This window comes from Monodon monoceros, unplaced genomic scaffold, assembly GCF_005190385.1.
Source record: "Monodon monoceros isolate NGI ecotype Baffin Bay Population unplaced genomic scaffold, NGI_Narwhal_1 Super_Scaffold_2, whole genome shotgun sequence".
In the NCBI taxonomy this organism is placed as follows: Eukaryota; Metazoa; Chordata; class Mammalia; order Artiodactyla; family Monodontidae; genus Monodon; species Monodon monoceros.
The window spans coordinates 63,630,613-63,652,981 of NW_021703776.1; the positions used below are offsets into that span (position 1 = coordinate 63,630,613).

At 39.8% G+C, this 22,369-nt stretch overlaps 1 protein-coding gene and 1 long non-coding RNA gene across 3 annotated transcripts in view; one reads left to right on the forward strand and one right to left on the reverse strand.

The window, feature by feature from the left end:
* The window catches only part of HERPUD2 (HERPUD family member 2), a 42,283-nt gene extending 32,951 nt beyond the window's left edge, over positions 1-9,332 (reverse strand). For both annotated transcript variants that reach the window (XM_029234191.1, XM_029234192.1), the window contains exons 1-2: positions 9,128-9,332; positions 8,514-8,928 (exon numbers count right to left, since the gene is read on the reverse strand). In XM_029234191.1, the coding sequence (XP_029090024.1) occupies positions 8,514-8,660 (147 nt within the window). In that variant the 5' untranslated portion in view covers positions 8,661-8,928; positions 9,128-9,332. The remainder of the gene's footprint in view (positions 1-8,513; positions 8,929-9,127) is intronic.
* A 185-nt stretch (positions 9,333-9,517) lies between these two features.
* The window catches only part of LOC114901246, a 79,228-nt gene continuing 66,376 nt past the window's right edge, over positions 9,518-22,369 (forward strand). Inside the window, exons 1-2 of the long non-coding RNA XR_003795085.1 lie at positions 9,518-9,735; positions 11,344-11,405. This is a non-coding gene — a long non-coding RNA (uncharacterized LOC114901246). The remainder of the gene's footprint in view (positions 9,736-11,343; positions 11,406-22,369) is intronic.

Sequence of the window (22,369 nt, forward strand, 5' to 3'; positions counted from 1 at the left end):
CAAAAAGTAGATTACTGGTTACCAAGGAGTGGGGGACAGAGAATGGGGAGTGACTGCTAATGAGTATGGGGTGATAAAAATGTTCTGGAATTAGACAGTGGTGATGATTGTACAAATTTGTGAACTACTAAAAACCACTGAGTTGTACACATTAAAGGGCAAACTTTATAGTATGTGAATTATACCTTAATTTTAAAAATTGTTGCTTTAAATTGAATATTCACACATCTTCAGATAATCAGAAGTAAAAGGAAAAAGAATTCTTTAATTTTACTTTGGGTGAAAACAGAGAAAAAGTTTTCATGTGCATAAATTAAGTAAGAAAATTTGAAATTTTTTCTACTAAAAAAATTAGTGAAAAAATTCAGTTTAAATATCAGTGAATTTAATTTAAATATCTGGAAAACCAGTGGTTAGACATGATAACAAACCACACAATAATCAACTGAATTTTCAAGTGGTTTGGATTATAATCTACAGTATTAGGAAAATAACAGATTTTGAGATCTAAATTCAAATTCAGTTTAACTTGTAAAATTGACACAATTTTATTTATCCAGACCTACTAACAGTATTTTATTTTATATTTTCTTGCGGTATGCGGGCCTCTCACTGTTGTGGCCTCTCCCGTTGTGGAGCACAGGCTCCAGATGCGCTGGCTCAGCAGCCATGGCTCACGGGCCCAGCCGCTCCGCAGAATGTGGGACCCTCCTGGACCAGGGCACAAACCCGTGTCCCCTGCATCGGCAGGCGGACTCTCAACCACTGCGCCACCAGGGAAGCCCCTAACAGTATTTTTTACCTTGATGAAAAATCCATTTCTGTATTAGTTAGGGTAGTAATGCTAGCCGCTATAATGAACCTCAAGATCTCAGTAGCTTAACACAATAAAAGTTCATTTTTCTCTCAATAAAAAATGTTACATGGTATCCTTTAAATATAAGAATTCAGAAGACTCAGGATTGGAAAATCTAAAATGAAGTACTAATTAAATTGTCAATGAAAATTTTCTTCTGTTAAGATACTGGCTACACAGATTAACATATAAACATACTTGACTACCTCTGTTAACAACACCACCATTCTTCCTGTTGCTCACATCCTACATCCAATAGTCAGCAAATCTTAATAGGTACAGTACTTTACCATCTCTCCTGCTCCACCCAAGACGAAGCCTGGTGATATATGGTAGAGCAGAGGCAGCTAAATTACCAAGTTGGAAACATCCTGTTGGCACTCTGAGTAGCCCAGAGACAAAACTATACCACTCCAAATAAACAGCTGCTTAACCAGCTGGCCCAAAAACTCTGCTACCCACTTAACAGAGGTTGCTAAAAACCAAGGTGAGGAAAGCTCACCTGCTAGTATAATATGCAAAAATAAATCCTAAACTGGGGAAAGATGTTTTCTTTCTAAAAGGTTTACATATATTTTATCTAAAGTGTCTGACTTTTTAATGTTTATTTAACTAGACAGCAAAAACAGATAAAATACCATGTATCCCTAATGCACTTAAAATATTCACAAGAGTCTAACAGATGAGTTTACAAAGCGAACAATACTTTTATATTTCTGGAAAGTCACCTAGTTGGTATCAAAAGATTAGATTTTTTACGTGAAGGACTAAATGGGTCTTTTGTAATTATGAATGGCTTAAAAAAATCATGTCCTTAGTATATCCAACTTCAACATAATCAAATAGCTCAGTAAAAGCAACGGTTAACTTACATATTAGTGCAAAGAACTACAGCCCAATTTCTTTTAAAGTGGTAATTATTAACATTTCATTTCTTATATACAGTTCAGCCATAAGTGTCAAACAGCTTTAAAGAGCCGGTTCTCTGCACAAAATATCGTTTCTGTGGGAAATTAATCCAGTGAATTTGTACTGAACATATCTCCCTCCCATTCCCACTAAATCCACCCAATCTAAAGCCTCAGGAAATTCAGAAACACTGTAAATGGAAGCAGAGCTTACCCAAACTGCCTCTACCTCTTATGCCCTTGCAACAACAGTAAACAAAACCAGCTTACAGAGCTTACACAACAATTTCCTCTGGAACTCCAAAGGGACAGTCCCTGCTTAGCTGTTTCTACTGACAGGCCAAATCAGGTATACATACAACAGAGATGCCAAAATACATGACTGCTATGGTTCATACAAACAAGCAGGAAATGTGAAAAGATAGGGCAAAGCAATGTACTTGGAAGTCTTAAGATATTATGTTCCCATACCTTCCCTATAATTTATCAAAATAAAAATAACCACACACTAAGCTGACATGCATTAGAACGGTATTAAGACTGTGTTACCCATTCATCTGTAGCCTTTAGATGACAACCCATCTAAACACACACGCCTTTTTACAGTCCACTTATTTCTTTTTAACTTGCAAGTATATAACTGAGCTGGCCAAATTCCTAAATGCCTTTCTTCATCTTATTATATATAACCATCATATGGTTAAGACCTGAGGCTTGCCAAGTCAGACCAACCTGGGTACAAATTCCGATTCTACTACCTAAAGTTCTATGACCTTGGGCAAAAAAATCACCAAGCCTCAGTTTCCTCATATATAAAACAGAGCTGATAACAGAACTCACAGTGTAAGCTGTCTATGAAGAATAAGTATGATAAACATATAAAGTGCTTACCAGAATGCCTGGTATACATAGCAACCTCTTAGTAAATGGCAGTTTAAAATCACAGCACCAAATATGACAGTTAAGTAAAAGCATTTAGGGGCTTCCCTGGTGGCAGAGTGGTTGAGAATCCTCCTGCCAATGCAGGGAACACGGGTTCGAGTCCTGGTCCAGGAAGATCCCACTTGTCGCGGAGCAACTAAGTCCATGCGCCACAACTACTGAGCCTGTGCTCTAGAGCCCGCGAGCCACAACTACTGAGCCTGTGCTCTAGAGCCCGCGAGCCACAAGTACTGAAACCCGTGCGCCTAGAGTCCGTGCTCCGCAACAAGAGAAGCCACTGCAGTGAGAAGCCCAGGCACCGCAATGAAGAGTAGCCCCCGCTCGCCGCAACTAGAGAAAGCCCGTGCGCAGCAACAAAGACCCAACATGGCCAAAAGTAAATAAATAATTTTTTTAAAAAATGATTTAAAAAAAAAAGCATTTAAGACCATCAAATCAATATCTATTATGTGTGGGAATTCCCTGGTGGTCCAGTGGTTAGGACTCCATGCTCTCACTGTTGAGGACCTGAGTTCAATCCCTGGTGGGGGAACTAAGTTCCCACAAGCAGCGCAGCGCAGCTAAAAACAAAATTATTATGTAAAGGAGAGAAAGTTCTAAAAAAATCCTATTTTTAAAAGCACTGATGCATGATTAAACAAAACATTACCTTCACAGTACTGTTATTTTCCAAAAAACACATTAGAAAAAGGCAAGGAGTTAAACAAAACAAATTTCAGTCAGCACTCATTCAAAACTTTTAACTTTCCATCAACCTTTGACAAGAGTCTTATAAAACAAAAATTATTTGTGTGTGTGGATTATAGCCCCTTTAAGTCAACAGTTCTGAGGTGGTTAAGCAAGCAAATTTTAAAACTGACCTGCTTACTTATGCTAAGTGAAGTAAGTCAGACAGAGATAAATACTGTATGATATCACTTATATGTGGAATCTAAAAAATAAAACAAACTAGTGAATATAACAAAAAAGAAGCAGACTCACAGATACAGAAAACAAACTGTGGTTATTAGTGAAGAGATGGAAGGGGGAGGGGTAATAAACAAGTAGAAGATTAAGAGGTACAAACTATTAGGTATAAAATAAGTTATAACGGGTATATTGTACAACACAGGGAATATAGCCAATATTTTACAAATTTTTAAAAAATGACCTTCCTAAATAAGGTAATATAAGACAGATATAAACCTCAAATTATATTATAAAAGCTACTTCCACTGACAATGAAAGTAAGACTTCCATCTGAACTGTAGGCAATTTAGTTATAGAATGTTATATTCTCAGAATAGAATCTATGCAATTGGTTCTATTCCTATTTCTTTAATTCTAACAAATCTCAGAGCAAAGGCACTATTTGAAAAGGTGACAAGAGAGAGGAGGTCTATCCAGAACTGAGGGACATGTTCAACGGTCATTTTGACCTCAAGACAAAAATGGGAAGCAAAAGGATACAAGCCCCAGAAAGGTTTGCCTTCAAAATTGAATTCAGGGTGAGTCAGGTCCATCGTAGTTATTGTTTGTGTATAAGAACAAATAGTAAGAAACAAGATAATCAAAAAGGTGCCTAACTGGATTTAGAGGTTCTTATTTTTTATTTTATTTCTTATTTATAAAGTTTTCTCTAAGATAGTCCATTCTACTGGATAACATTAAGTTCAACCATTTTGATTTTTACATACCTAGTAAATAAGTCTAAACTAGACCAAAGTCTGAAACTACTCAAGTAAAAGTGGCCCTCTTGATAGGTTATCTTCACCCACTAGCAGTAATTACCTGAATTTCAGAATAATTATTTCACACTACAGGCCAATTTTAGGAACTGAAAACCTAAAGTCATGAAGTGATGACAAATGTCATATTAGAATATGATTCACAATTATATACACTATCAACATGAACTGGTGCACTCCCCAGTTCTTAAACCAAGTACCAAACCAATTATCAATACCATTCAAAGTTAAACAAAACTCCACCAGAGCTGTTTCACACCTGAGGTTTTTAATAATGACTTTGTAAACTTCTGTGTAAATGTGGCAATTGCCTTGCTTCCTAACTAGAAAACACTTTCCCCTTTTAGCCCATTATGGAGCTATAATCCTTTAACATAGTACTATACTGCTAAGTACTATAATAATATAAAGCATTTAGAATCATCAGTGCAACAACAGCTGTGAAAGAACAGTTAAAAAAAAGAAAAAGAAACTGATCTTATCTGATTAAAACTTATTAACTCTTTAAGAAAAATGTCCCTGTGAATCTTTTCTTAAAACAGCTACACATTCCCTTATCCTCACTCCAGAGTGGACCATTCCCTTCCAGTGCTCCTACAGCACTCAGTATATCCCTCTTATATAACACTAGTACATAATATTGTAGTTATTTACTTATATGTCTGTATCCCCCACTAGACCTGAGCTTTTTAAGAGCAAAGGACTCTTACCACCTTTTTGCTTAGTATATACATAGACCTTCAAATGCCAGGTCAATAAATTCCTAATTAAATAAATAAATGAAGCCCAAGAAAGTGTGCTTTGGAAGGAGGGGTATATTTGTTGTGGGTTTATTGAGGGGAGGGGAGGTTGAATTTAAAATATCCATGCAAATGGAAATTATTAAAATCTCCATGCAAATGGAGATTATGCAAATGGTGATTAAATGAAGTCAATATCTGACCATAAAGCTAAAATCTTAAGATTTTACACACTGTTGCAGAGTTTAGCCAGAATTCCATTAACAGCATGTAGGCATGTGACCTATCCTTGTAGAGATCCTAAAAGAACAACTTCAAATCTCCATTCTTCTCCCTCCAGCAGCTCTCATTTATTTTCCTAGAAGCCACCGTCCACAGGGATCAAGGCCCTCTACCTCCCCTGACCCATCAGATGCAATAAGAGCAGTGTCTACAAACTGTTCTACTTCACGCTGGGGAACACTTGCTTCTACCAGGCACTAAACCCTTCTCTGCTTCCAAGTCCACCCACCTCCACCTTTCTTATGCGCAAGGAATCAGGCATAAGAAATGATCTGTTAAACACCAAACAGCACTTGAGACACTTAAAAACAGAATCAATGTTAAGTAGTCATTGTGGGGGGTCATAAGAATCTAAGCTTCCTTTATATTAAATCAACAATATAATATTGCTTATATTGTTAAATTTGTCCGTTCTAAATAACAACTTTACAAGTAAACTTTAAGGACTCCAATTCCTATGCTGAGGACTACCTATGGCTTTGGAGTATCAGTAAACAGTTGGTCTGTTAAACAACTGTGATACTTCAAATCAGTTCTAAGTGATAAAAAAAGCTAGAATGTGAGTGTGTGAATAACCTTACAAAGTTTTCAGTGAAGTTCTATGAAAATAAACACATGTGCGCTTCACTGGTGGCGCAGTGGTTAAGAACCAGCCTGCCAATGCAGGGGACATGGGTTTGATCCCTAGCCTGGGAAGATCCCACGTGCCACGGGGCAACTAAGCCCGTGCGCCACAACTACTGAGCCGGCACCCTAGAGCCCGCGAGCCACAACTACTGAAGCCTGTGCGCCTAGAGCCGGTGCTCCGCAACAAGAGAAGGCACCGCAATGAGAAGCCTGCGCCCCGCAACAAACAGTAGCCCCCGCTCGCCGCAACTAGAGAAAGCCCTCACACAGCAACGAAGACCCAATGCAGCCAAAAATTAAATAAATAAATTTATTTTTAAAAGAAAGAAAAGAAACGAAACACATGTACACCATCCCCACCTTCATTAACCTAGAAATAAACTTCAGATATTACAATTCACTTGGAGAAAACTTGCTGGAAGAGGAAAAAAGGTTTGCCACAAGGTTAGGTAATTAATAGGCTGCATATTATTTGGTATACCTTCCAAAAGTGCCTCTGGTGTGTACTAGAAGCAAGCAGCTTAGGAGGGCCGGGTGTAGAGAAGTTTGCAACTGATCTGTCCTCCAGCAGCTGACTGATCCACATGGGCACTGATAGCACTCCACTGAGATAAGTGCTAAGATGGCAGAACTCCTGCCAAAAACAGGCTTATCCCAGGAGCAGGTAAGACAAATAGGGTTCACACTCCTCTCTTACTTTTTAAAAAAGAAAAAGTTTCAGAAAAGTGATAACTCTTGTTCTATCACAGTGCAAACCAAGTCCCTTTTGGTTTAATCATATAATGTAAAAGATCCTCACATAAGTATACACTTGAACATATAACTAAGTACTTAGATATATGCTCAATAATGTACTTAGGAATAGCTATGTTATGAACACTACTATGGAAGTCTAAAGCTTTCAATTCTGCCTATCCTGAAAAGCTATTTTCTACTTTAAAAATGTGTAAAATGAGTCATATGCAATAGGAAATCTTCTGTAAAGCAGAAATTTTTAAAGAGAAATTGTTACCCCTGTGTAAATCTTACCTTTCAAGAAAAGATTTGAATGAGAGTTCCAACTATTTTGTTCCAAGTACTGAAATACTTCAGGGTTTTTATTTCTCCTACTAAAAATATCTGTAATCAAAAAGTACTGACAAACATAGCTAATGCCAACTAAGAGTTGTTTTTCTAAACCACCTGTTTTTGCAATAACCACCCTATTTCTATAGCTATTCTAGAAGCCTAAATGCCTAACTAAACTTAATACTGTAACACTGAAACAGTCCTAATTCATTAACATCTTAATATAGATCAAATGCCTTCCTTACTTATTTGCATAAAACAAGTGTTAAGTAAAACCTAGAAAGCACAGTTGCCTTAATATAGATCAAGTGCCTTCCTTACTTATTTGCACAAAACAAGTGTTAAGTAAAACCTAGAAAGCACAGTTGCCTTCCAACACATCCTTGCTGCTGGCTTAAATTTGCCAGATGCCAAAAATATTTCCCACCCTAAAAATCCAAGCTTCTTCATTAATTAAAAAAAAAGGTTTAGTAATCACTGAAAACTACTTATTCAGGAATGAAATTTTTACACAATGGAGAACATGAAAGCCTAACTTTCATACACACTACACACATTATACTTTTCTAAATTATTCCAAGACTTAGTTATCAACTGTGTTGATAACTTTCAAATCTAACTTTGGGGACAGATAGAGCCGTACTATTTTATTATCTTTGCAATATCCAGATGTGATTCAGAATGAAAAACACTGCTGCAGTGATTTACAAATGGCTATATGAAAGGAATAAAATGATGCACCAAATGGTGGGGGTGTGGAAGGACTGTTCTCCTCTAAATGAAGAAAATTTCTGTGTCCTCTACAGGAGGAAAATGAGAGAGGAAGGGGCAGAAGAAAGTGAATCTAAAACGTATAACTCTTTGCTTCTTGAAACATATATACTAGTGTGTAAAGTATAACTTTCATAGGGGTCACATACTTATTTCAAAATTCGCTCTTCAGCAGTAAGCAAATTTCTGGGCCAGATGTTGAAAGTAAAAAGGAATTTTAGTCTAATAAGCAATAAAAGCTTGAATATGGATTGCAGTGTTTATCTTTTTTTTAAAGGATGCACCTGTCATTCCCATTTTAGGTTGATGACTTTGAGTCCAAGGAAAACGGTCCTATTGTATGCTTGCCAATTCTCATGTGCCTTGATATTTCACTTACTAATTACACTTACTAATTAACTGGACCTCATCAGGAAGATATTAATGATGGTTCAGACACTCAAGAGAGTCGCATAACCTCGGAACGCAAAATACTTCGCAGTCAAAGAGACCTATTTGACTCAAGAGGGGTTGGGATAAGCAGGGAGTAAGGGAGTATATGACACGAAAATCCGCTGGCCAGAGCAGCTGCGCCCAGGTTTTAGACACTTACTGGTTTGCTAGGGTACACGTTAGACAGATGCGTTTTTAGTTTCCCCACGGTCCAGTTCAAGAAGCAGCTAATAGTCTGGTCACTGTATTTCTGATTCGGTGCTTTAATGATGAGGGTCACAGGAATCTCCATCCCATTTTGGTCCATGGTGCCTCCAAGGTCGAACAGAGTCAAGAGGAGCAGCAGTTAAGCCCAAATGAGCCGAGGTGGTTACTGCCGGCGCGGCTGGGATGGGGACGGAAGCGAATGGGTTCTTAATATTCCTTGTCCAAGTCAGTCACAAGTGCATCGGGCGATACAAAGGCCATTGCCGGTGCCGAGGATGATGGCCAGGGGCGGAGACGGCGGCGGGGTCTGGGGGCCCGGCCGGGGGTGCAGTTTTCCCCGCCAGGTTCGGGCTCCGCCGTGCTCCGGACTGCAGAGGGAAGCCAAGGGGAGAGAGAAAGCGGTGAGAAGGTAGAGAGGGGTGAGGGCGCGACAGCCCGAGCCACCGCCCCGCCCCGCTGCGACCCCTAAGCTGAAACGCAACAAGGCCCCGACGCGACGGCCCCGCCACGCGGGCTGGAGAAGGGGACCGGTCGCTCAGGGCGGCCAGCCGCGACAGGCAGGGCTACCTGAGAGATGGCTGCGGGGCCCGCCACCGCCGCCCTCCTCCCCCGGGCACGGCCACCGGTCACACAGTACGGCCGAGCGTCCTCCGCGGCGGCGCCCACGGCCCAGCCCTGGATCTCGCGAGGCGGCGCGGCGGCAGCGGGAGAAGTTGGCCGAAGGGCTCTCCGCCTGACCCCTCCGGCAGGGCAGCAGGAGCGCAAGGCGGGGCGCGGCCGAGACGGCGACAGGTGGCAGGAGGGCGGGGACTAGAATAGGGGCGCCGGCCGCGAGCGCGCCTGTTTTGTTGTTGTTGTTGTGAAGAAGGTCCGGGTCCCCTTTAAGCCGGAAAACGCAGGGCGGAAGTGCGTCAGGGGCGGCTCGCCCCCGCGCGCTGCCCTCCAGGTCCCGCCGCCGACCGCCCCTGGCGGCCCAGGGCGGCCGGTGCCGAGTTCTGTGTCGCCTCGAAGTCAGTCGGGCGTGTCGAGGCCGCCAGGCCAGGCCATTCGCTCCGCCTTGCCTCCCCAGCGGTACTCGGGCCTCCACTCGCTTCGCTGGCGTTAGCACATTCTGTTTTGACCACACCCGGAAGACTTGGGAAGTGTTCCTCATCCTTAGAGCTGTCTCTTCAAAAGTTAGTGTCCTTGCTGATGCTCAATCAGACTTCTGCCCATAATTTCTTGTGTCGACTGTCTGCAAAGCACGGTACCTGGAGCTTTGGGGAAGGAGGGACTGGGGGTACATTGCATAAGGAGAATGCTTTTAGTCTACCTCTACTTTCCGTGTGACCCTGGCTAACCTTCCTGAGCCTCAGTTTACTTCTGTAAATGGGGACGGTAATGGCCACCTGACTGTGTGCTGTTGATTAAATGAGCTATGTAGGCAAGCCATCTGGTACAGTTCTGGCGTATATCAGTCTCTCAACTAAATATTAATTAACATGTATTTCCTCTCCGTCTCCTCAAAAGTTGGCAAGTGTTTGTTTACTGAGCACCTACTGTGTGTTGACCACAGTGGGAGATGAAGACGGTTGGCAGTGTTATTTTTCTGGTTTATGGTTTACTCGTGGGAACGTGAAGTTTCAGGCTATTGCCCAAAGCCGACTTACTCTCCATTTTCTGCACAGGTTTAGGAGTCAGTGCAGTAAGTTGAGATGTGCATTTGCACAGGTCCAGGCTTCCACTTATAGGTGAATACAAGCACATAATGTAGGGGGCTTTGGGGACCTGATCTCTTCCCCTCTCAGCTGCAGAGGAGTTAGTGAAAGTTAGAAACCAAGAGGAAATTCTTCCTCTCAACAGCTAGTGCCCCAGGATCCCTTACACCCTCTCCTCCTTCACCTCTTTCTTTGTGATAGGACACCTACCATATCTTAGCCACACCCTCTCAATGCTCTTCTAAAATAAGAGTGAAGTTTCCTTTATTTCTTGTCATGAAATGAGAACAGTTTACTATGACTTGGATTTCCTGTAGCAGACCCTTTTTCTACCTATTATCTAGTCATCTTAATAGAACCTTAACTTAATTCTAGCTACAAGTACTTTTTCTAGCTCCCTTACATCTAGCAGCAGCCATTCGACACAGCTGTAGCCCGTAAGATGAAAGGTGAAGTTGCTACTGGGGCTTCCAGGGGAGCTTTCAGATGAACATGTTCTGCAGACCAGAGCTCATCCTTGCCCTCTACACCTGTCTTTCTTACTGGAGGAATGTGATGCTGGCAGTGGGGCAGCCACAGCTCAGTCCTGAAGCAACAAACAGGAGAACAAAGGCCTGTATTACAAGGATGGCAGAACAGAACAATTGAAAGAGGCTGAATCCTTTATGGCATAAGTGTGCCACCATATAAGTCCCAAGCTATCTGCTCTAAGAATTCTTTTATGTCCAATTCCTGTTTAAGGCAGGAGGAAGTCTCCCCAACTGCAACTGCCACAAGCACCACCACCCAAGCCTGTCACTTATGCCTGTGACTCACACTTCCAGGAACCCCTTAGAGTAATGTGGTCATCCCCCTTGGCGCTCTGAAATGTACATTATTAATGAGATATATATTAATAAATATTAATATTGACAGAATGTGCATTTCACTGGATAGACACTACTTAAAGTAGAGTTCATCAGAGGTTCACTAACATGGACAAAATCATTTTAAAATGTAATGAACATTCAAGAATTTGAAATATATGAGTATAAAGATGATAGAGTATCTGACAGAAATGATTTTTTTTTTTTTTTTGCTTTACAGCCACCTGAATTAACAACCTAAAAATGCTTTTGATGCTGTGGAACTTGCCCACAATAAAAACAGTATGTAAATATGATCCCATTTTTGTTAAGTTACGTGTATGTGTTTATAGAAAAATGTATGAAAGGGTAGTCCCTAGACTATTGATAGTGTTTAACTTGGAATTTGGAGTAGGAAAAACAGCATGGAGGGGATGCAAGATAGCAGTTACTTAGAGGGTGCTGTGAGCTGTTTGTTCTTTGCCCGTGTTGCACATAAGAAGGGGAAATGTGAAAGAACAACTACACATCTCAGTTACCATTTGCTACTTAAAGACAGCCTCTAATGAGAATGCTTAAGGGGAGGATGCTAATAGATAATAAAGGATTTGTGAATGTTAAGGCCAAATCTACTTTAACAATATTAACTATTCAATACACATAATTTTAGTAGCTAGTTCAGTAATTCAGGGTGATTTCTGCCAGTGGAGTAACTTTCTTTGTTGACAAAGTAAAACACTTAAAGAAAATTATTTGTAAATAATAAAACTGATTTCCAGTAATTGTGGGATATTTACTTATAATTCTTTTAATTGGGAAGGAGGACAGCTAGAAAAGCTTATATTGACTCCTTCTGTGAGATTCCAGTTTCTTTTAAAATTTTAAAGAAAATAAAGTGCTTATTACTGAGCTTTCTTACTAAAATTTGGAATACCTTCCAGGAAGGTAAAATACTTTATGATGTTGAATAATATAGTTTTCAGTGTTTTGGTTTTTTTGTTTTTGTTTTTATGATAACTCTCTTGGGAAGAAAGACTTTAGTCAAGTGATGATCTTGCAGTTGCAAATTTCAAAGATGATGATAGCCATCTGGCTTCTGATTGATTCCTTCTATTTCTATTTACACCAAACTTGTCTTTTTTTTTTAAGATGCTGTGCCACAAAGCATCTAATCAAATCTCAATCAAATTTATTGTTTAAAAACAAGTGAAATCCTACATTTCAAGCCTAGGAAAATTAGCTCATTTCAACACTGGACTTTCAAAATCTTAATTGGTCCCAGATGTTTGATTATAAACCATATTGTAGAAAATGGAAGGAAGAAAACCACACATGCGTTGAATGCCAAGTAGATGATTTAAGTGATGTGTCATTTAATGAATTTTCAGAACAGCCCTGAGAGGTAGTGAGGTCAGTGAAGCTCAGAAAGGCTAAATGTCTTGCCCCAAGTCACACAGCTAGTAACTTCCAAATAGAATTCTGATTCCTCTGTAATACACACTCTTTCCACTACACTGAACTTAAAGATATTCATAACAAGACACATTCAGGAGGAAAAGACTTTCAGGAACAACATCTTAGAGGTCATCTAGATCAGCTTTCCAAGTACTGCCGGAATCACTCTTAGGACATCTCTGAAAGGCAATCAGCCAACTTTGGCTTAAACTCTTCCAGGGAAAGGGAGCACCATAGTTTTCACTACAGCATGACCTATTGTTAAACAGCCATGGTTATTATAAGTGAATTAAAATCTGCATTGCTATAATTTGTCATTAGGCCACTTTTCTCCTCTTGATTAATTCAAAATATGTTTGCTTTTATTCCACGTCTGCCCTTCAAATGGTTAAATGCTGTCTACATCTTATCCAAACTAAACATCCCCAGATTCTTCAACCATCCTTAAGAATAGTTTCCAGATCACTCAAAACAGTGACTCACCTTTGAACACACTACTTTGCATAGCCCTCCTCAATTATGGTGACCATAATGAGCATTTCGACACATGATTTCCCTAGAATAGTCTTCATAAGGACACGTCTATATTTCTATTTCTGTATTAATATAAATCTTCATAAGGTAGTTTAGCAGTTGGATTTCCTGCTTTTCAGAAACTATGTATCTAGTCAGTTCTTAGAGCGACCATTTGGGTAAGACAGAAGTCTAATTTCTCTGATGAGTTAATCCACTGACTTATTTATCATAACACTTGGAGAAAATTGTAGCAAATAGCATCTCACTGACCTCCTTTAGGTGACCAGAGGAAGGGGGGGAAGGGGAAATCCCTTATATTTTTCATCCTCTAAAGAATTTTGACCTAAATATATGTATTAGTTATTTATTGCTGCAAAACAAATTGCCCCTAAAACTGGGTCAGAATTTTGGGAGCGTCTTTGCTGTTGGTTCTGGTTTTGAGTCTCTCTTGAAATTGCAGTCAGGATTTCAGCTGGCATTTGGTTGTCAGAAGGCTTGATTGGAACTGGAGGATCTACTTCCAAGATGGCTTACTCCTAAGGCTGGCAAGTTGGACTGGTTGTTGGTGTGAAGTCTCTGTTCCTCCCCATGTGGGTCCCTCCACAGGACTGCTTTTGAATGTCCTTACAACCAGACAGCTGGATTCCCCCAGAATGAGGGAATCCTAGAGACCAAGGCTGAAGCAGCAGTGCCTTTCGTGACTTAGTTTCTGAAATCTTACATTGTCACCTACATGGTGCGCTATTTGGTCACATAGGCCAGCCCTGAGTCATTGTAGGAGGAGAGTAGTATGAGCATGAATACTAGGAGGTAAGGACCTCCTGTCATACTGGAGGCCAGTCACCATAATGTACCTTACCAAAGCATAGCAGGTCATAATGGATACCCTGTTCCTTCTGTATGCAGCTATCCAAGTCCAAATCCCAATAGTAACCTTGCAGTTGGTTCACAACTGCATGCCCTTCCTCTGGCATTTAGCCTCTCTTCCCAGAGATGTTTCACCAAGTTCCTCCCCCCAAAATTAGAACTATCTAACTCTATTGGCTATATTTCTCAAATGTTTATAAATGTTTATCTTTTTTGCTAAAAGTAAATATAGTTTAGCTGAGTTTGGGAATATTAAATTTGCAACACTACATTCAAATAAAGGTAAGAATAATCACTAAATTGAACATGGAGAGTAGTCATGGGCCTAACTCAGGGGTTCTTAATCTGGGTCCAGAGACATACCCTGAATTATCTATAGGACTGTGCATTTATCTGGAGGGAGAGTCCATGGTTTTTATCAGCTATTATTTATTTATTTATTTATTTTTGGCTGTGTTGGGTCTTCGTTGCTGTGCGCGGGCTTTCTCTAGTTGCAGCGAGCTGGGGCTACTCTTCGTTGCGGTGCACGGGCTTCTCATTGCGGTGGCTTCTCTTGTTGCGGAGCATGGGCTCTAGGTGCACGGGCTTCAGTAGTTGTGGCTCGTGGGCTCTAGAGCGCAGGCTCAGTAGTTGTGGTGCATGGGCTTAGTTGCTCCATGACATGTGGGAACTTTCTGGACCAGGGCTTGAACCCGAGTCCCCTGCATTGGCAGGCGGGTTCTTAACCACTGCGCCACCAGGGAGCCCTTTATCAGCTTCTTGAAGGGGCCATTTGTAATGCCTTTCAGAGCAGCAACAAAATTTAGTCCTCATTGTAAGGTTTTTCCAGTTAAAGGAAATGGGTTTTTGAGCCATTTACCAAGTTACTGCCTCAAGGGCCCCAAAACACTGTTCATTGCCTGCTTTTTGATACTAGAAATAAACCCTGTAAATATCAATACTTCTCCTTTTCCAGCTTTCATGATATTAAGCTTTGTCAGTAAAGAGCACTGGAGGGACACTAGAGGAAGAATAGAATTCTCTACCTGTGTAGTGTAGTGTGCTCCCTTAGGCAGGCTCTTACAGCACGTGTGGCTTCTGCAGCTCTCAGTTCCAGCAGTGCCCAGTGGCCAGCAGTGTGTAGCACCTCCCGTGAACAGGCAACTTTGCAGGCAACACCCATGAGCATCTTTCCCTGGAACCCCATCAAATGGCTTCACATGGAGTACCACCAGTACAACACTGTTCATGAATAGCTTCCCCTCACACCCCTTAGCCAGCTTTTCTCCCTCAGCAAACTTCTCTGACATCAAATGAGCCACAGTCACTGGACTTCTTCAAGGAGGGTCTATCTCAGCCCTTAGGGCAGTAGATGATCACTATATCTGATTTTCCTATATTCTTTAGCATTTTCTTAGTTCTTTGCTATCCATCTCCTTATCACTCCAATTCCTTGTTATAAATGGTAATTCTTTAACCTTCCATGTTCAAAATATTGTTTGATTTCTGTCTCTTGATTGGACCCTAACTGATACAGAATTGGTATCAGTAGTGATCCCAGGAGAGAAACACACAAAGAATTTGAGGATTGCCTTGGTCATGCCCTTTGGCTGGGTTCCTCCCCATTGAGAAGTGAGATGAGGGCATTAAAGTAAGCAAACTGTCATCTGTGGTTGATCGTGATGACATGTCAGCTGAAGCAAGAGATTGCCCAGCTCGATGCTGCACTTGACCATTATGGCAGTTAAGATGTCTCTAAGGACAATAGTATGGCATAGAGTCTTCTGAGTGTCCTTTAGCACTTATAGAAAGGAAATCACAAGCTCGTTTCTTTCAACTCTCAGCTCAAGCCACAGTCTAAGACCAGAAAGCTTCCATGATAACTATAAAAGAATCTTTTAGTTCTTTCAGACACAGGGGTGATATTGTCAAAAATCAAGCACAAAATTTTATTATATGGATTGCTGAATTGTAGCAATAGTTGTATTCGCAGTTCCATCAAATTTTTCACACGACAAACTAGCGGTTATCAGTGGCGGGGGCTAGTGGTATACAGGTGGGGGAGTGAGAGGTACAAACTATTGGGTATAAGATTGGCTACAAGGATGTATTATACAACATGGGGAATGTAACCAATATTTTGTAATAACTGTAAATGGAGTGTAACCTTTGAAAAATGGAGTGTAACCTTTAAACATTTTTAAAAGGAAGAAACAGAAAAGAATGGGCAGAGAAGAAAGACCAGGGTTACAGAAAAAAACAAAGTGTACTAGGCAAAAAGAAAAAGTGTACCAAGAAAGAAAAAGGGAAACCCAACGTAGGATGCAGCCTGCATTTTTTAACATTATTATCATCATCATTATTACTAAAATAAAATGGCTAATTTTTTTTTCATTTTTTACATAAAAGTTAAAGCATTGAATGAGAAAGAATGGGATCCTGAAAATTGGAATGGGGACAGCTGCTTGAACACAGATGAAGCTAATCATCTTGAAACTACAAGTCACTCCAAGCTACCTCTATTAAAGAAAGAAGTTTGCCCTCTGGAAACTAGCCTTCCTTTGCTTAAAAACTCTGTGATAACCTCACCAGGGAAGATGCCTTAAAACGGAATATTTATTCTCCACAAGACACACTATAACCACCCACTACTGCCCCTAGACCTAAAACTAGGGTTAAATCTCAGCATTCTCCATGGTGACAGGTACACACAGTGACCCAGGAAGAAATCGCTTACACACCAAGATAATTACAAGACTTTACTAATCTATATCAGCAGAAATAGGAAGTATAATCTAAGAGTGTTAGACCTCAGAGGGTGAAATACAGCACTAGATTGAGCCAAATTAATGGATATAGTGCACTTAGTAGATTCCAGGCTTGATGTGTTAGTTCAGGAAGCTGAAGGTAGCTCTCACGATTGATTGGTCGACTGAAACTTGGACTCAACCATGGCCTACATTTAATATAGCTGAGATACCAGAGCTATCTACATCATGTAGATAAAGGAATCCAAGGGCATAGGGAAATAGGTATGTTAAATGTATTGTGTGTTACCTGCACACCTACCTGTCCCCTTCAACGTTCCATGAGAAGGCCCAGAAGACACTCACTTCACTAAGGCATTGAGAAATACATGAGTGAGGGGAGCTCCCACATCCTTGTAAAGCTCTGTGTTGCTCTCATTTGTAGACCAGGCATGACTAAAGGGGATGCTGCCACTGAGATAAACTCCCTAGTTATAGTGCCATTTGGAAGACAGCACCCTGAGAGGATGAGAATCTGTTTCATAGGATGCAATATATCCTTTGGATCAGAGACCATTATATGCAGAGGAATGTCAGTTCTTAGTTCAACTGCAACAATACTTAATGTTCACCATTTACAATAATAATATTTGTGCTACTCACTATAATAGAGGACACAAAGAATAGTAAGATATACTTGCCTTCAAGGGGTTTCCAACTTAGGAGAAAATAAGACAAGCCCACAAATGACTGTAGGACAAAATAGAGTAAGGGCAGTATCCCAGGCCCTTCTGCAACCCAGCCAGTTTATGTCTCAGCCAAAAGCAGAAGAGGAAAGTGAGGGATCTGCTGTATCGAAGTGGACTGGGGGCAATTTGCAAGAGGCAAACAGTAATTTGACTTGACTCTTCCTTTCCTCAGCTTTTTCCAACTTTTTCTCACATTTCCCCCAGATTATATGCTCATTAAAACCAATCCACTGCCTTTCCACAAGCCCAGCCGACACTGTAAGTTCAGAGAGGTCTAGCTATGAGGTCTAGGTCTAGGAGATAAGATGGACCTCACACTACCAGGCATGCATGTCTACCTCCCCCTTCTTAAGGCCTACTTTTCACTGTGCCATTCTTAAGGACAAGCCTCATCCTTTTTTATTACACTGTCCACCATCCCTCCCATTTCGCTTCCAGTAACTGCAGCAATTTCTTTATGTTGGTGGTGGCTTCCTAATTAGTTGTGTTAAGATTCTGAGGCCAGATCTGGGATCAGCAGGATAATTGATTGATTTAACTGACATGGGTTAAGGAAAGGGAATGACAACTAAGTCAAGTGCTTCAAATACCGTGCACTAGAAACCCACTTCATTCATTCAAAGTATTTCACATTTCAAAGGTTTTGTACTTTTATCTTATCTCGAAAAATATTGCCAAAAACATGCATAACAATTAAGTAGTTTCATAACTGGTCAATAGAAAAGGCCAAAGTTCTTGAGAAAAATCTTGTCTTCTTAGTTTCGTTCTTTGTGTCGTGACTCCCTAGGGTTTGTAAACTAGGCTGAATCTTTGAAACAGCAAACTAGCTTTGACTAAGAAAATTTGTTAAATTCCAGGCTTTAGAGAGTAATAGGACAGCTTCTTGAGTATAGTCTTTGTAACACTCATTCTTAAAGAATGCAGGATTTTATCTCCCTGAAGGAATTTATGTTTCACAACTTTGATGTTGCCCAGTGCAAAATGCTCAGCTCTGTTGCAAGAATTTGTAACTAAGATCATTCCAGAATGAAGACAAAGCAATTTAACATTAATCGAGTACTTATTACAGATGTGGAGTGTGCTAGGTGTGTTTATGTAGTGATCTCTTTGAATCCCTTCAAGATAAACCCTGAGCCCTCACTTGCAAACTTTCCCTGCCCCATCCTTAGATGTTTTGTCTGTACTTCTATGTGAAATCTATTTCATTTACCATGTGATAATTATCTTTTGATAAGTCTGTGAGCTCCCTGAGGCTAGATATCATACCTTAAACAAATTTTTTATCACTTTTGCCCAGGACAATCCCTTTTTCTTAATAACAATGAATATTATTGACTAAATGATAATACTCATTTTACAGAGAAGGTAAATGAGGTAAGTAATTTGCCCAAGGTGACTCAGTTAATAATTGATAGAGCTGTTGATACGAAAGCCTCTGAATTTTATGGCATTTCCTATTTGTCTGTGTTTAACACCACTTCTAACTTCCGTACCTGTAGGATTTGGGGTAACCATCTATGTCCTCTTTCATGTATGCAATAGCAGACAGTAGAGTGGGAAAACTACAGGACAGAAATCTGGGCCAAATTGAGGAATACCATGAGGTCAGCAAAAGCGTCACAGGGACGAAGTTCAGAAGTGATGGGGGGACATCCCTCTTCAGACATCTGCTAGGAATCTCAGGTAGCCAAAAGCAACATCCCTGATTAACTATAAACTTGCTCGTTAACTACGCAGAAAAGCAGAGAAAAAAAAAACACAGGAATTTCAGCATTGTACCTAATTCTTATCTCTTATATACTTTCCTCTGACATTTAATGATTAGCTGTACCACATGCATTTTCCTGCTAACTCCTCTGCCAAACTCAGTATTTTAATCTATTATATTTTATTGCACATGTGACTAGAATCTCCTATAATTATTATACACTTGCAGCTTTTTATTTTGTGTCTATGAAAGTTATTCTTTGTTAACACAACCATTTTTATTCACTCTTATTCACTCTCACCCCAAATTGCAGCTTATAGAGTAACACTTCAGGAAGGGAAATATTTGAGGCACTCTCCTTATAGCAACCTGCATTTGTGAGGATGCCAAGAAACCTATGAAAGAAAATAAGCTTAAAGAAGGAAAAGAAAGCTCAGCATAAATTAATACTTTTTCTCAGATTCATGTGAGAGATGGTCTTCTTTGCTCCCCACCATTTATGTATTGCTTCTCCAGGGTTTTTTTTGTATTTTTGTTTTTTTGTTTCAAAATTCATTTATAAACCTCCATTTTGGATAGGGGGTCTCATTTTGACTTATTATCAATAGAAACCATTTTTCTTATTATTTCATAGGATTTTTTTATCAGCTATGATTTTCTTTTATTTAAAACATTTTTAACTTCATAAGAAATTCTAGTCTAATTTGTATAGCCTAACCATCCTAAGTTAGCAACTATCATTATTTTTTATTTCTTCTGATTTTCATTATATCTGTATGCATATTTATAATGAAATTCATATGTATATAGTTTTATAATGTTATAATAGTATGCACACACAATTTTAGAAATTCCTTTTTTCACGTAAAAGTGTTTTTATAAATTCTTTTTATTTCTATTTGGTTATTTTTTATTTCTACATAGTCGTATTTATCAATGCTGAAGTTTCAAAATGAAATACTATATCAACATGCCATAATTTTATTTAACCATTTCTCAAGTCTTAGATATGTGAGTTCAGTTTTTTTATTTTTAAAAATAATGCTTCTATAAACATCTTGGTTTGCTTAGCCCTTATACTTGAAATATACTAAGTCAAAGGATCTGAACTCTTGATATACATTGTCCATTATATTTTAAATCAACTGAAAATAAATTTAAATATTTGGCATTATTTATTTTAACTTGCTTTAGTCCAGCTGTTAATATATTATGTCATCAAACATTTTAAAATATGCTGAAAATATGTCATTTAGTTTATTTTGTTGCAAGTGATAATCAGCTAACCATCAAAAAGGCATGGCTGGATTCAGGAGTTTTCTTTCCCATTCTTCATTTATTTCCCAATGATATTATGGGTATCATTCCTTGTTGGGCTTTCTTCATAGTAGGAAAATGGGCACTGGAGATCTCAAGCCTAGTTATTTAAGACTATGGCTTCCATATATCAGATCTCATTGAAGGATTCTGATTACCCTTGCTTGACTCTAATGCCTATTAATCATTTTGTCCGTGAAGACGTAATACTGTACTCAGATTGGCCCATCTTGGTCAAATACTGACCCTAGGGGTGTGGGGAGGTGGAGGGCAAGGCACCATGACTGGCAGCCCTACTAGAACCATGGACTTGGAAAGAGGTGAGGGGCTTAGAGGGGCTATTGGCAGACAAAACCAACATATCCATTTCTTATATTGTTTCTAAACTTCTTCATATCTATAAATGTAAACGTAGACTTGCCCCTCTTTAAGATTGTGAAGTAAGAAGTTTTACTTTCTTGCTCCCTTATCTCCCCTTTCTGCATCCTTCTCCTTTCTCCCAGACCTACCACCACTGTCCAGCGACCTAATGTTCTCGCTAATCTGTTTTCTATCAAAACCTACTTTCAGTTAACAGGAGTTGAAAAGAATCCAAAAAAATCAAATTAAGACCCAGGACTCAAATTACTTTCCTCCATAGAGTTGGTTAGTTTTTAATCGAGGACAATCATACAAGACTAAGAAAGGTAGAATTTGAAGGGGAAGGGGGACACTTGAGCACCTTCAAATACTCCCCTTCTACTAGGAATTCATTTTTCCCCCTTTAGATTGCTAGTAATATCTTTAGTGAAAAGAATGTAAGAGATGAATAGAACCCAGGATCACTAACTTGAATCCTGTCCATTCAGCTAGATCCCCAGAGGAAATACACATGTAGAAGACAAGGCTAGCCAGTGCATGCTCTTTATTACCGTGAGGCTTTTGCCCAAACCCCACTATTTAACAAAGCAGACAAAAGTGGTCAAGAGCATAGGCTCTGGAATCAGCCCAACCTTTGCTCAAAAGTGGCTCTGTCATTTATTACCTGGAGTCTTAGTACCTTGACTATAAAATGGGGATAGTAATTTCTACCTCATGGGGTGCTGTGAGGATTAAAAATAAATAAATAATGCATACAGACTGCTTAGTTCAGTGCCTGGCACAGAGTAAGCCCTTATATTGACCTTTTTTTTTTTTTTTTTGCGATACGCGGGCCTCTCACCGCTGTGGCCTCTCCCGCTGCGGAGCACAGGCTCTGGACGCGCAGGCTCAGCGGCCATGGCTCACAGGCCCAGTCGCTCCGCGGCATGTGGGATCTTCCCGGACCGGGGCACAAACCCGTGTCCCCTGCATCAGCAGGCGGACTGTCAACCACTGCGCCACCAGGGAAGCCCTAAGCCCTTAATAAGTGATAGTCGTTTGATGATGTTGATGATGATGAAGGATAAGAAGGAGGAAGAGGAGGAGGAGGAGAAGAAAGGGAGGGGGAGGAGAACAGAAGAAAGAGGAAGGAGGAGGAGAAAGAAGAAGGCATCACCTTCTTACCTGAAAGGCCAAATCACATAAAAACCTCCTTTTCACTTGGCTGCAAGTTGGTCTTAGGACCTAAAATAATGGTCATCAAAAATTGTCCTTATACCTCCAAAATAATTTTTTAAACTATGAACCCTGTCATGCATTTTTAAGTTAACATCTAAGGGTTTTCATTCTGAGTTTAAATAGTTATGAAATGATATTCCTGGCATTTTAAATACTGGCATTTTCAAATACAATTTTTATGTCACTTTTAGCTACCCAGTTGTTAGTGTCATTCACTCTCTTAATGTCCAGGGTTCCCAAGCCTATACCAAAATATCAATTATTAATTATACCTCTTTTTCTTTTACTTGGAAGCAACTTATTTAATCTACTAGACTCAGGGAGGGAAATTTTAAATTTGTTAATTTCAAT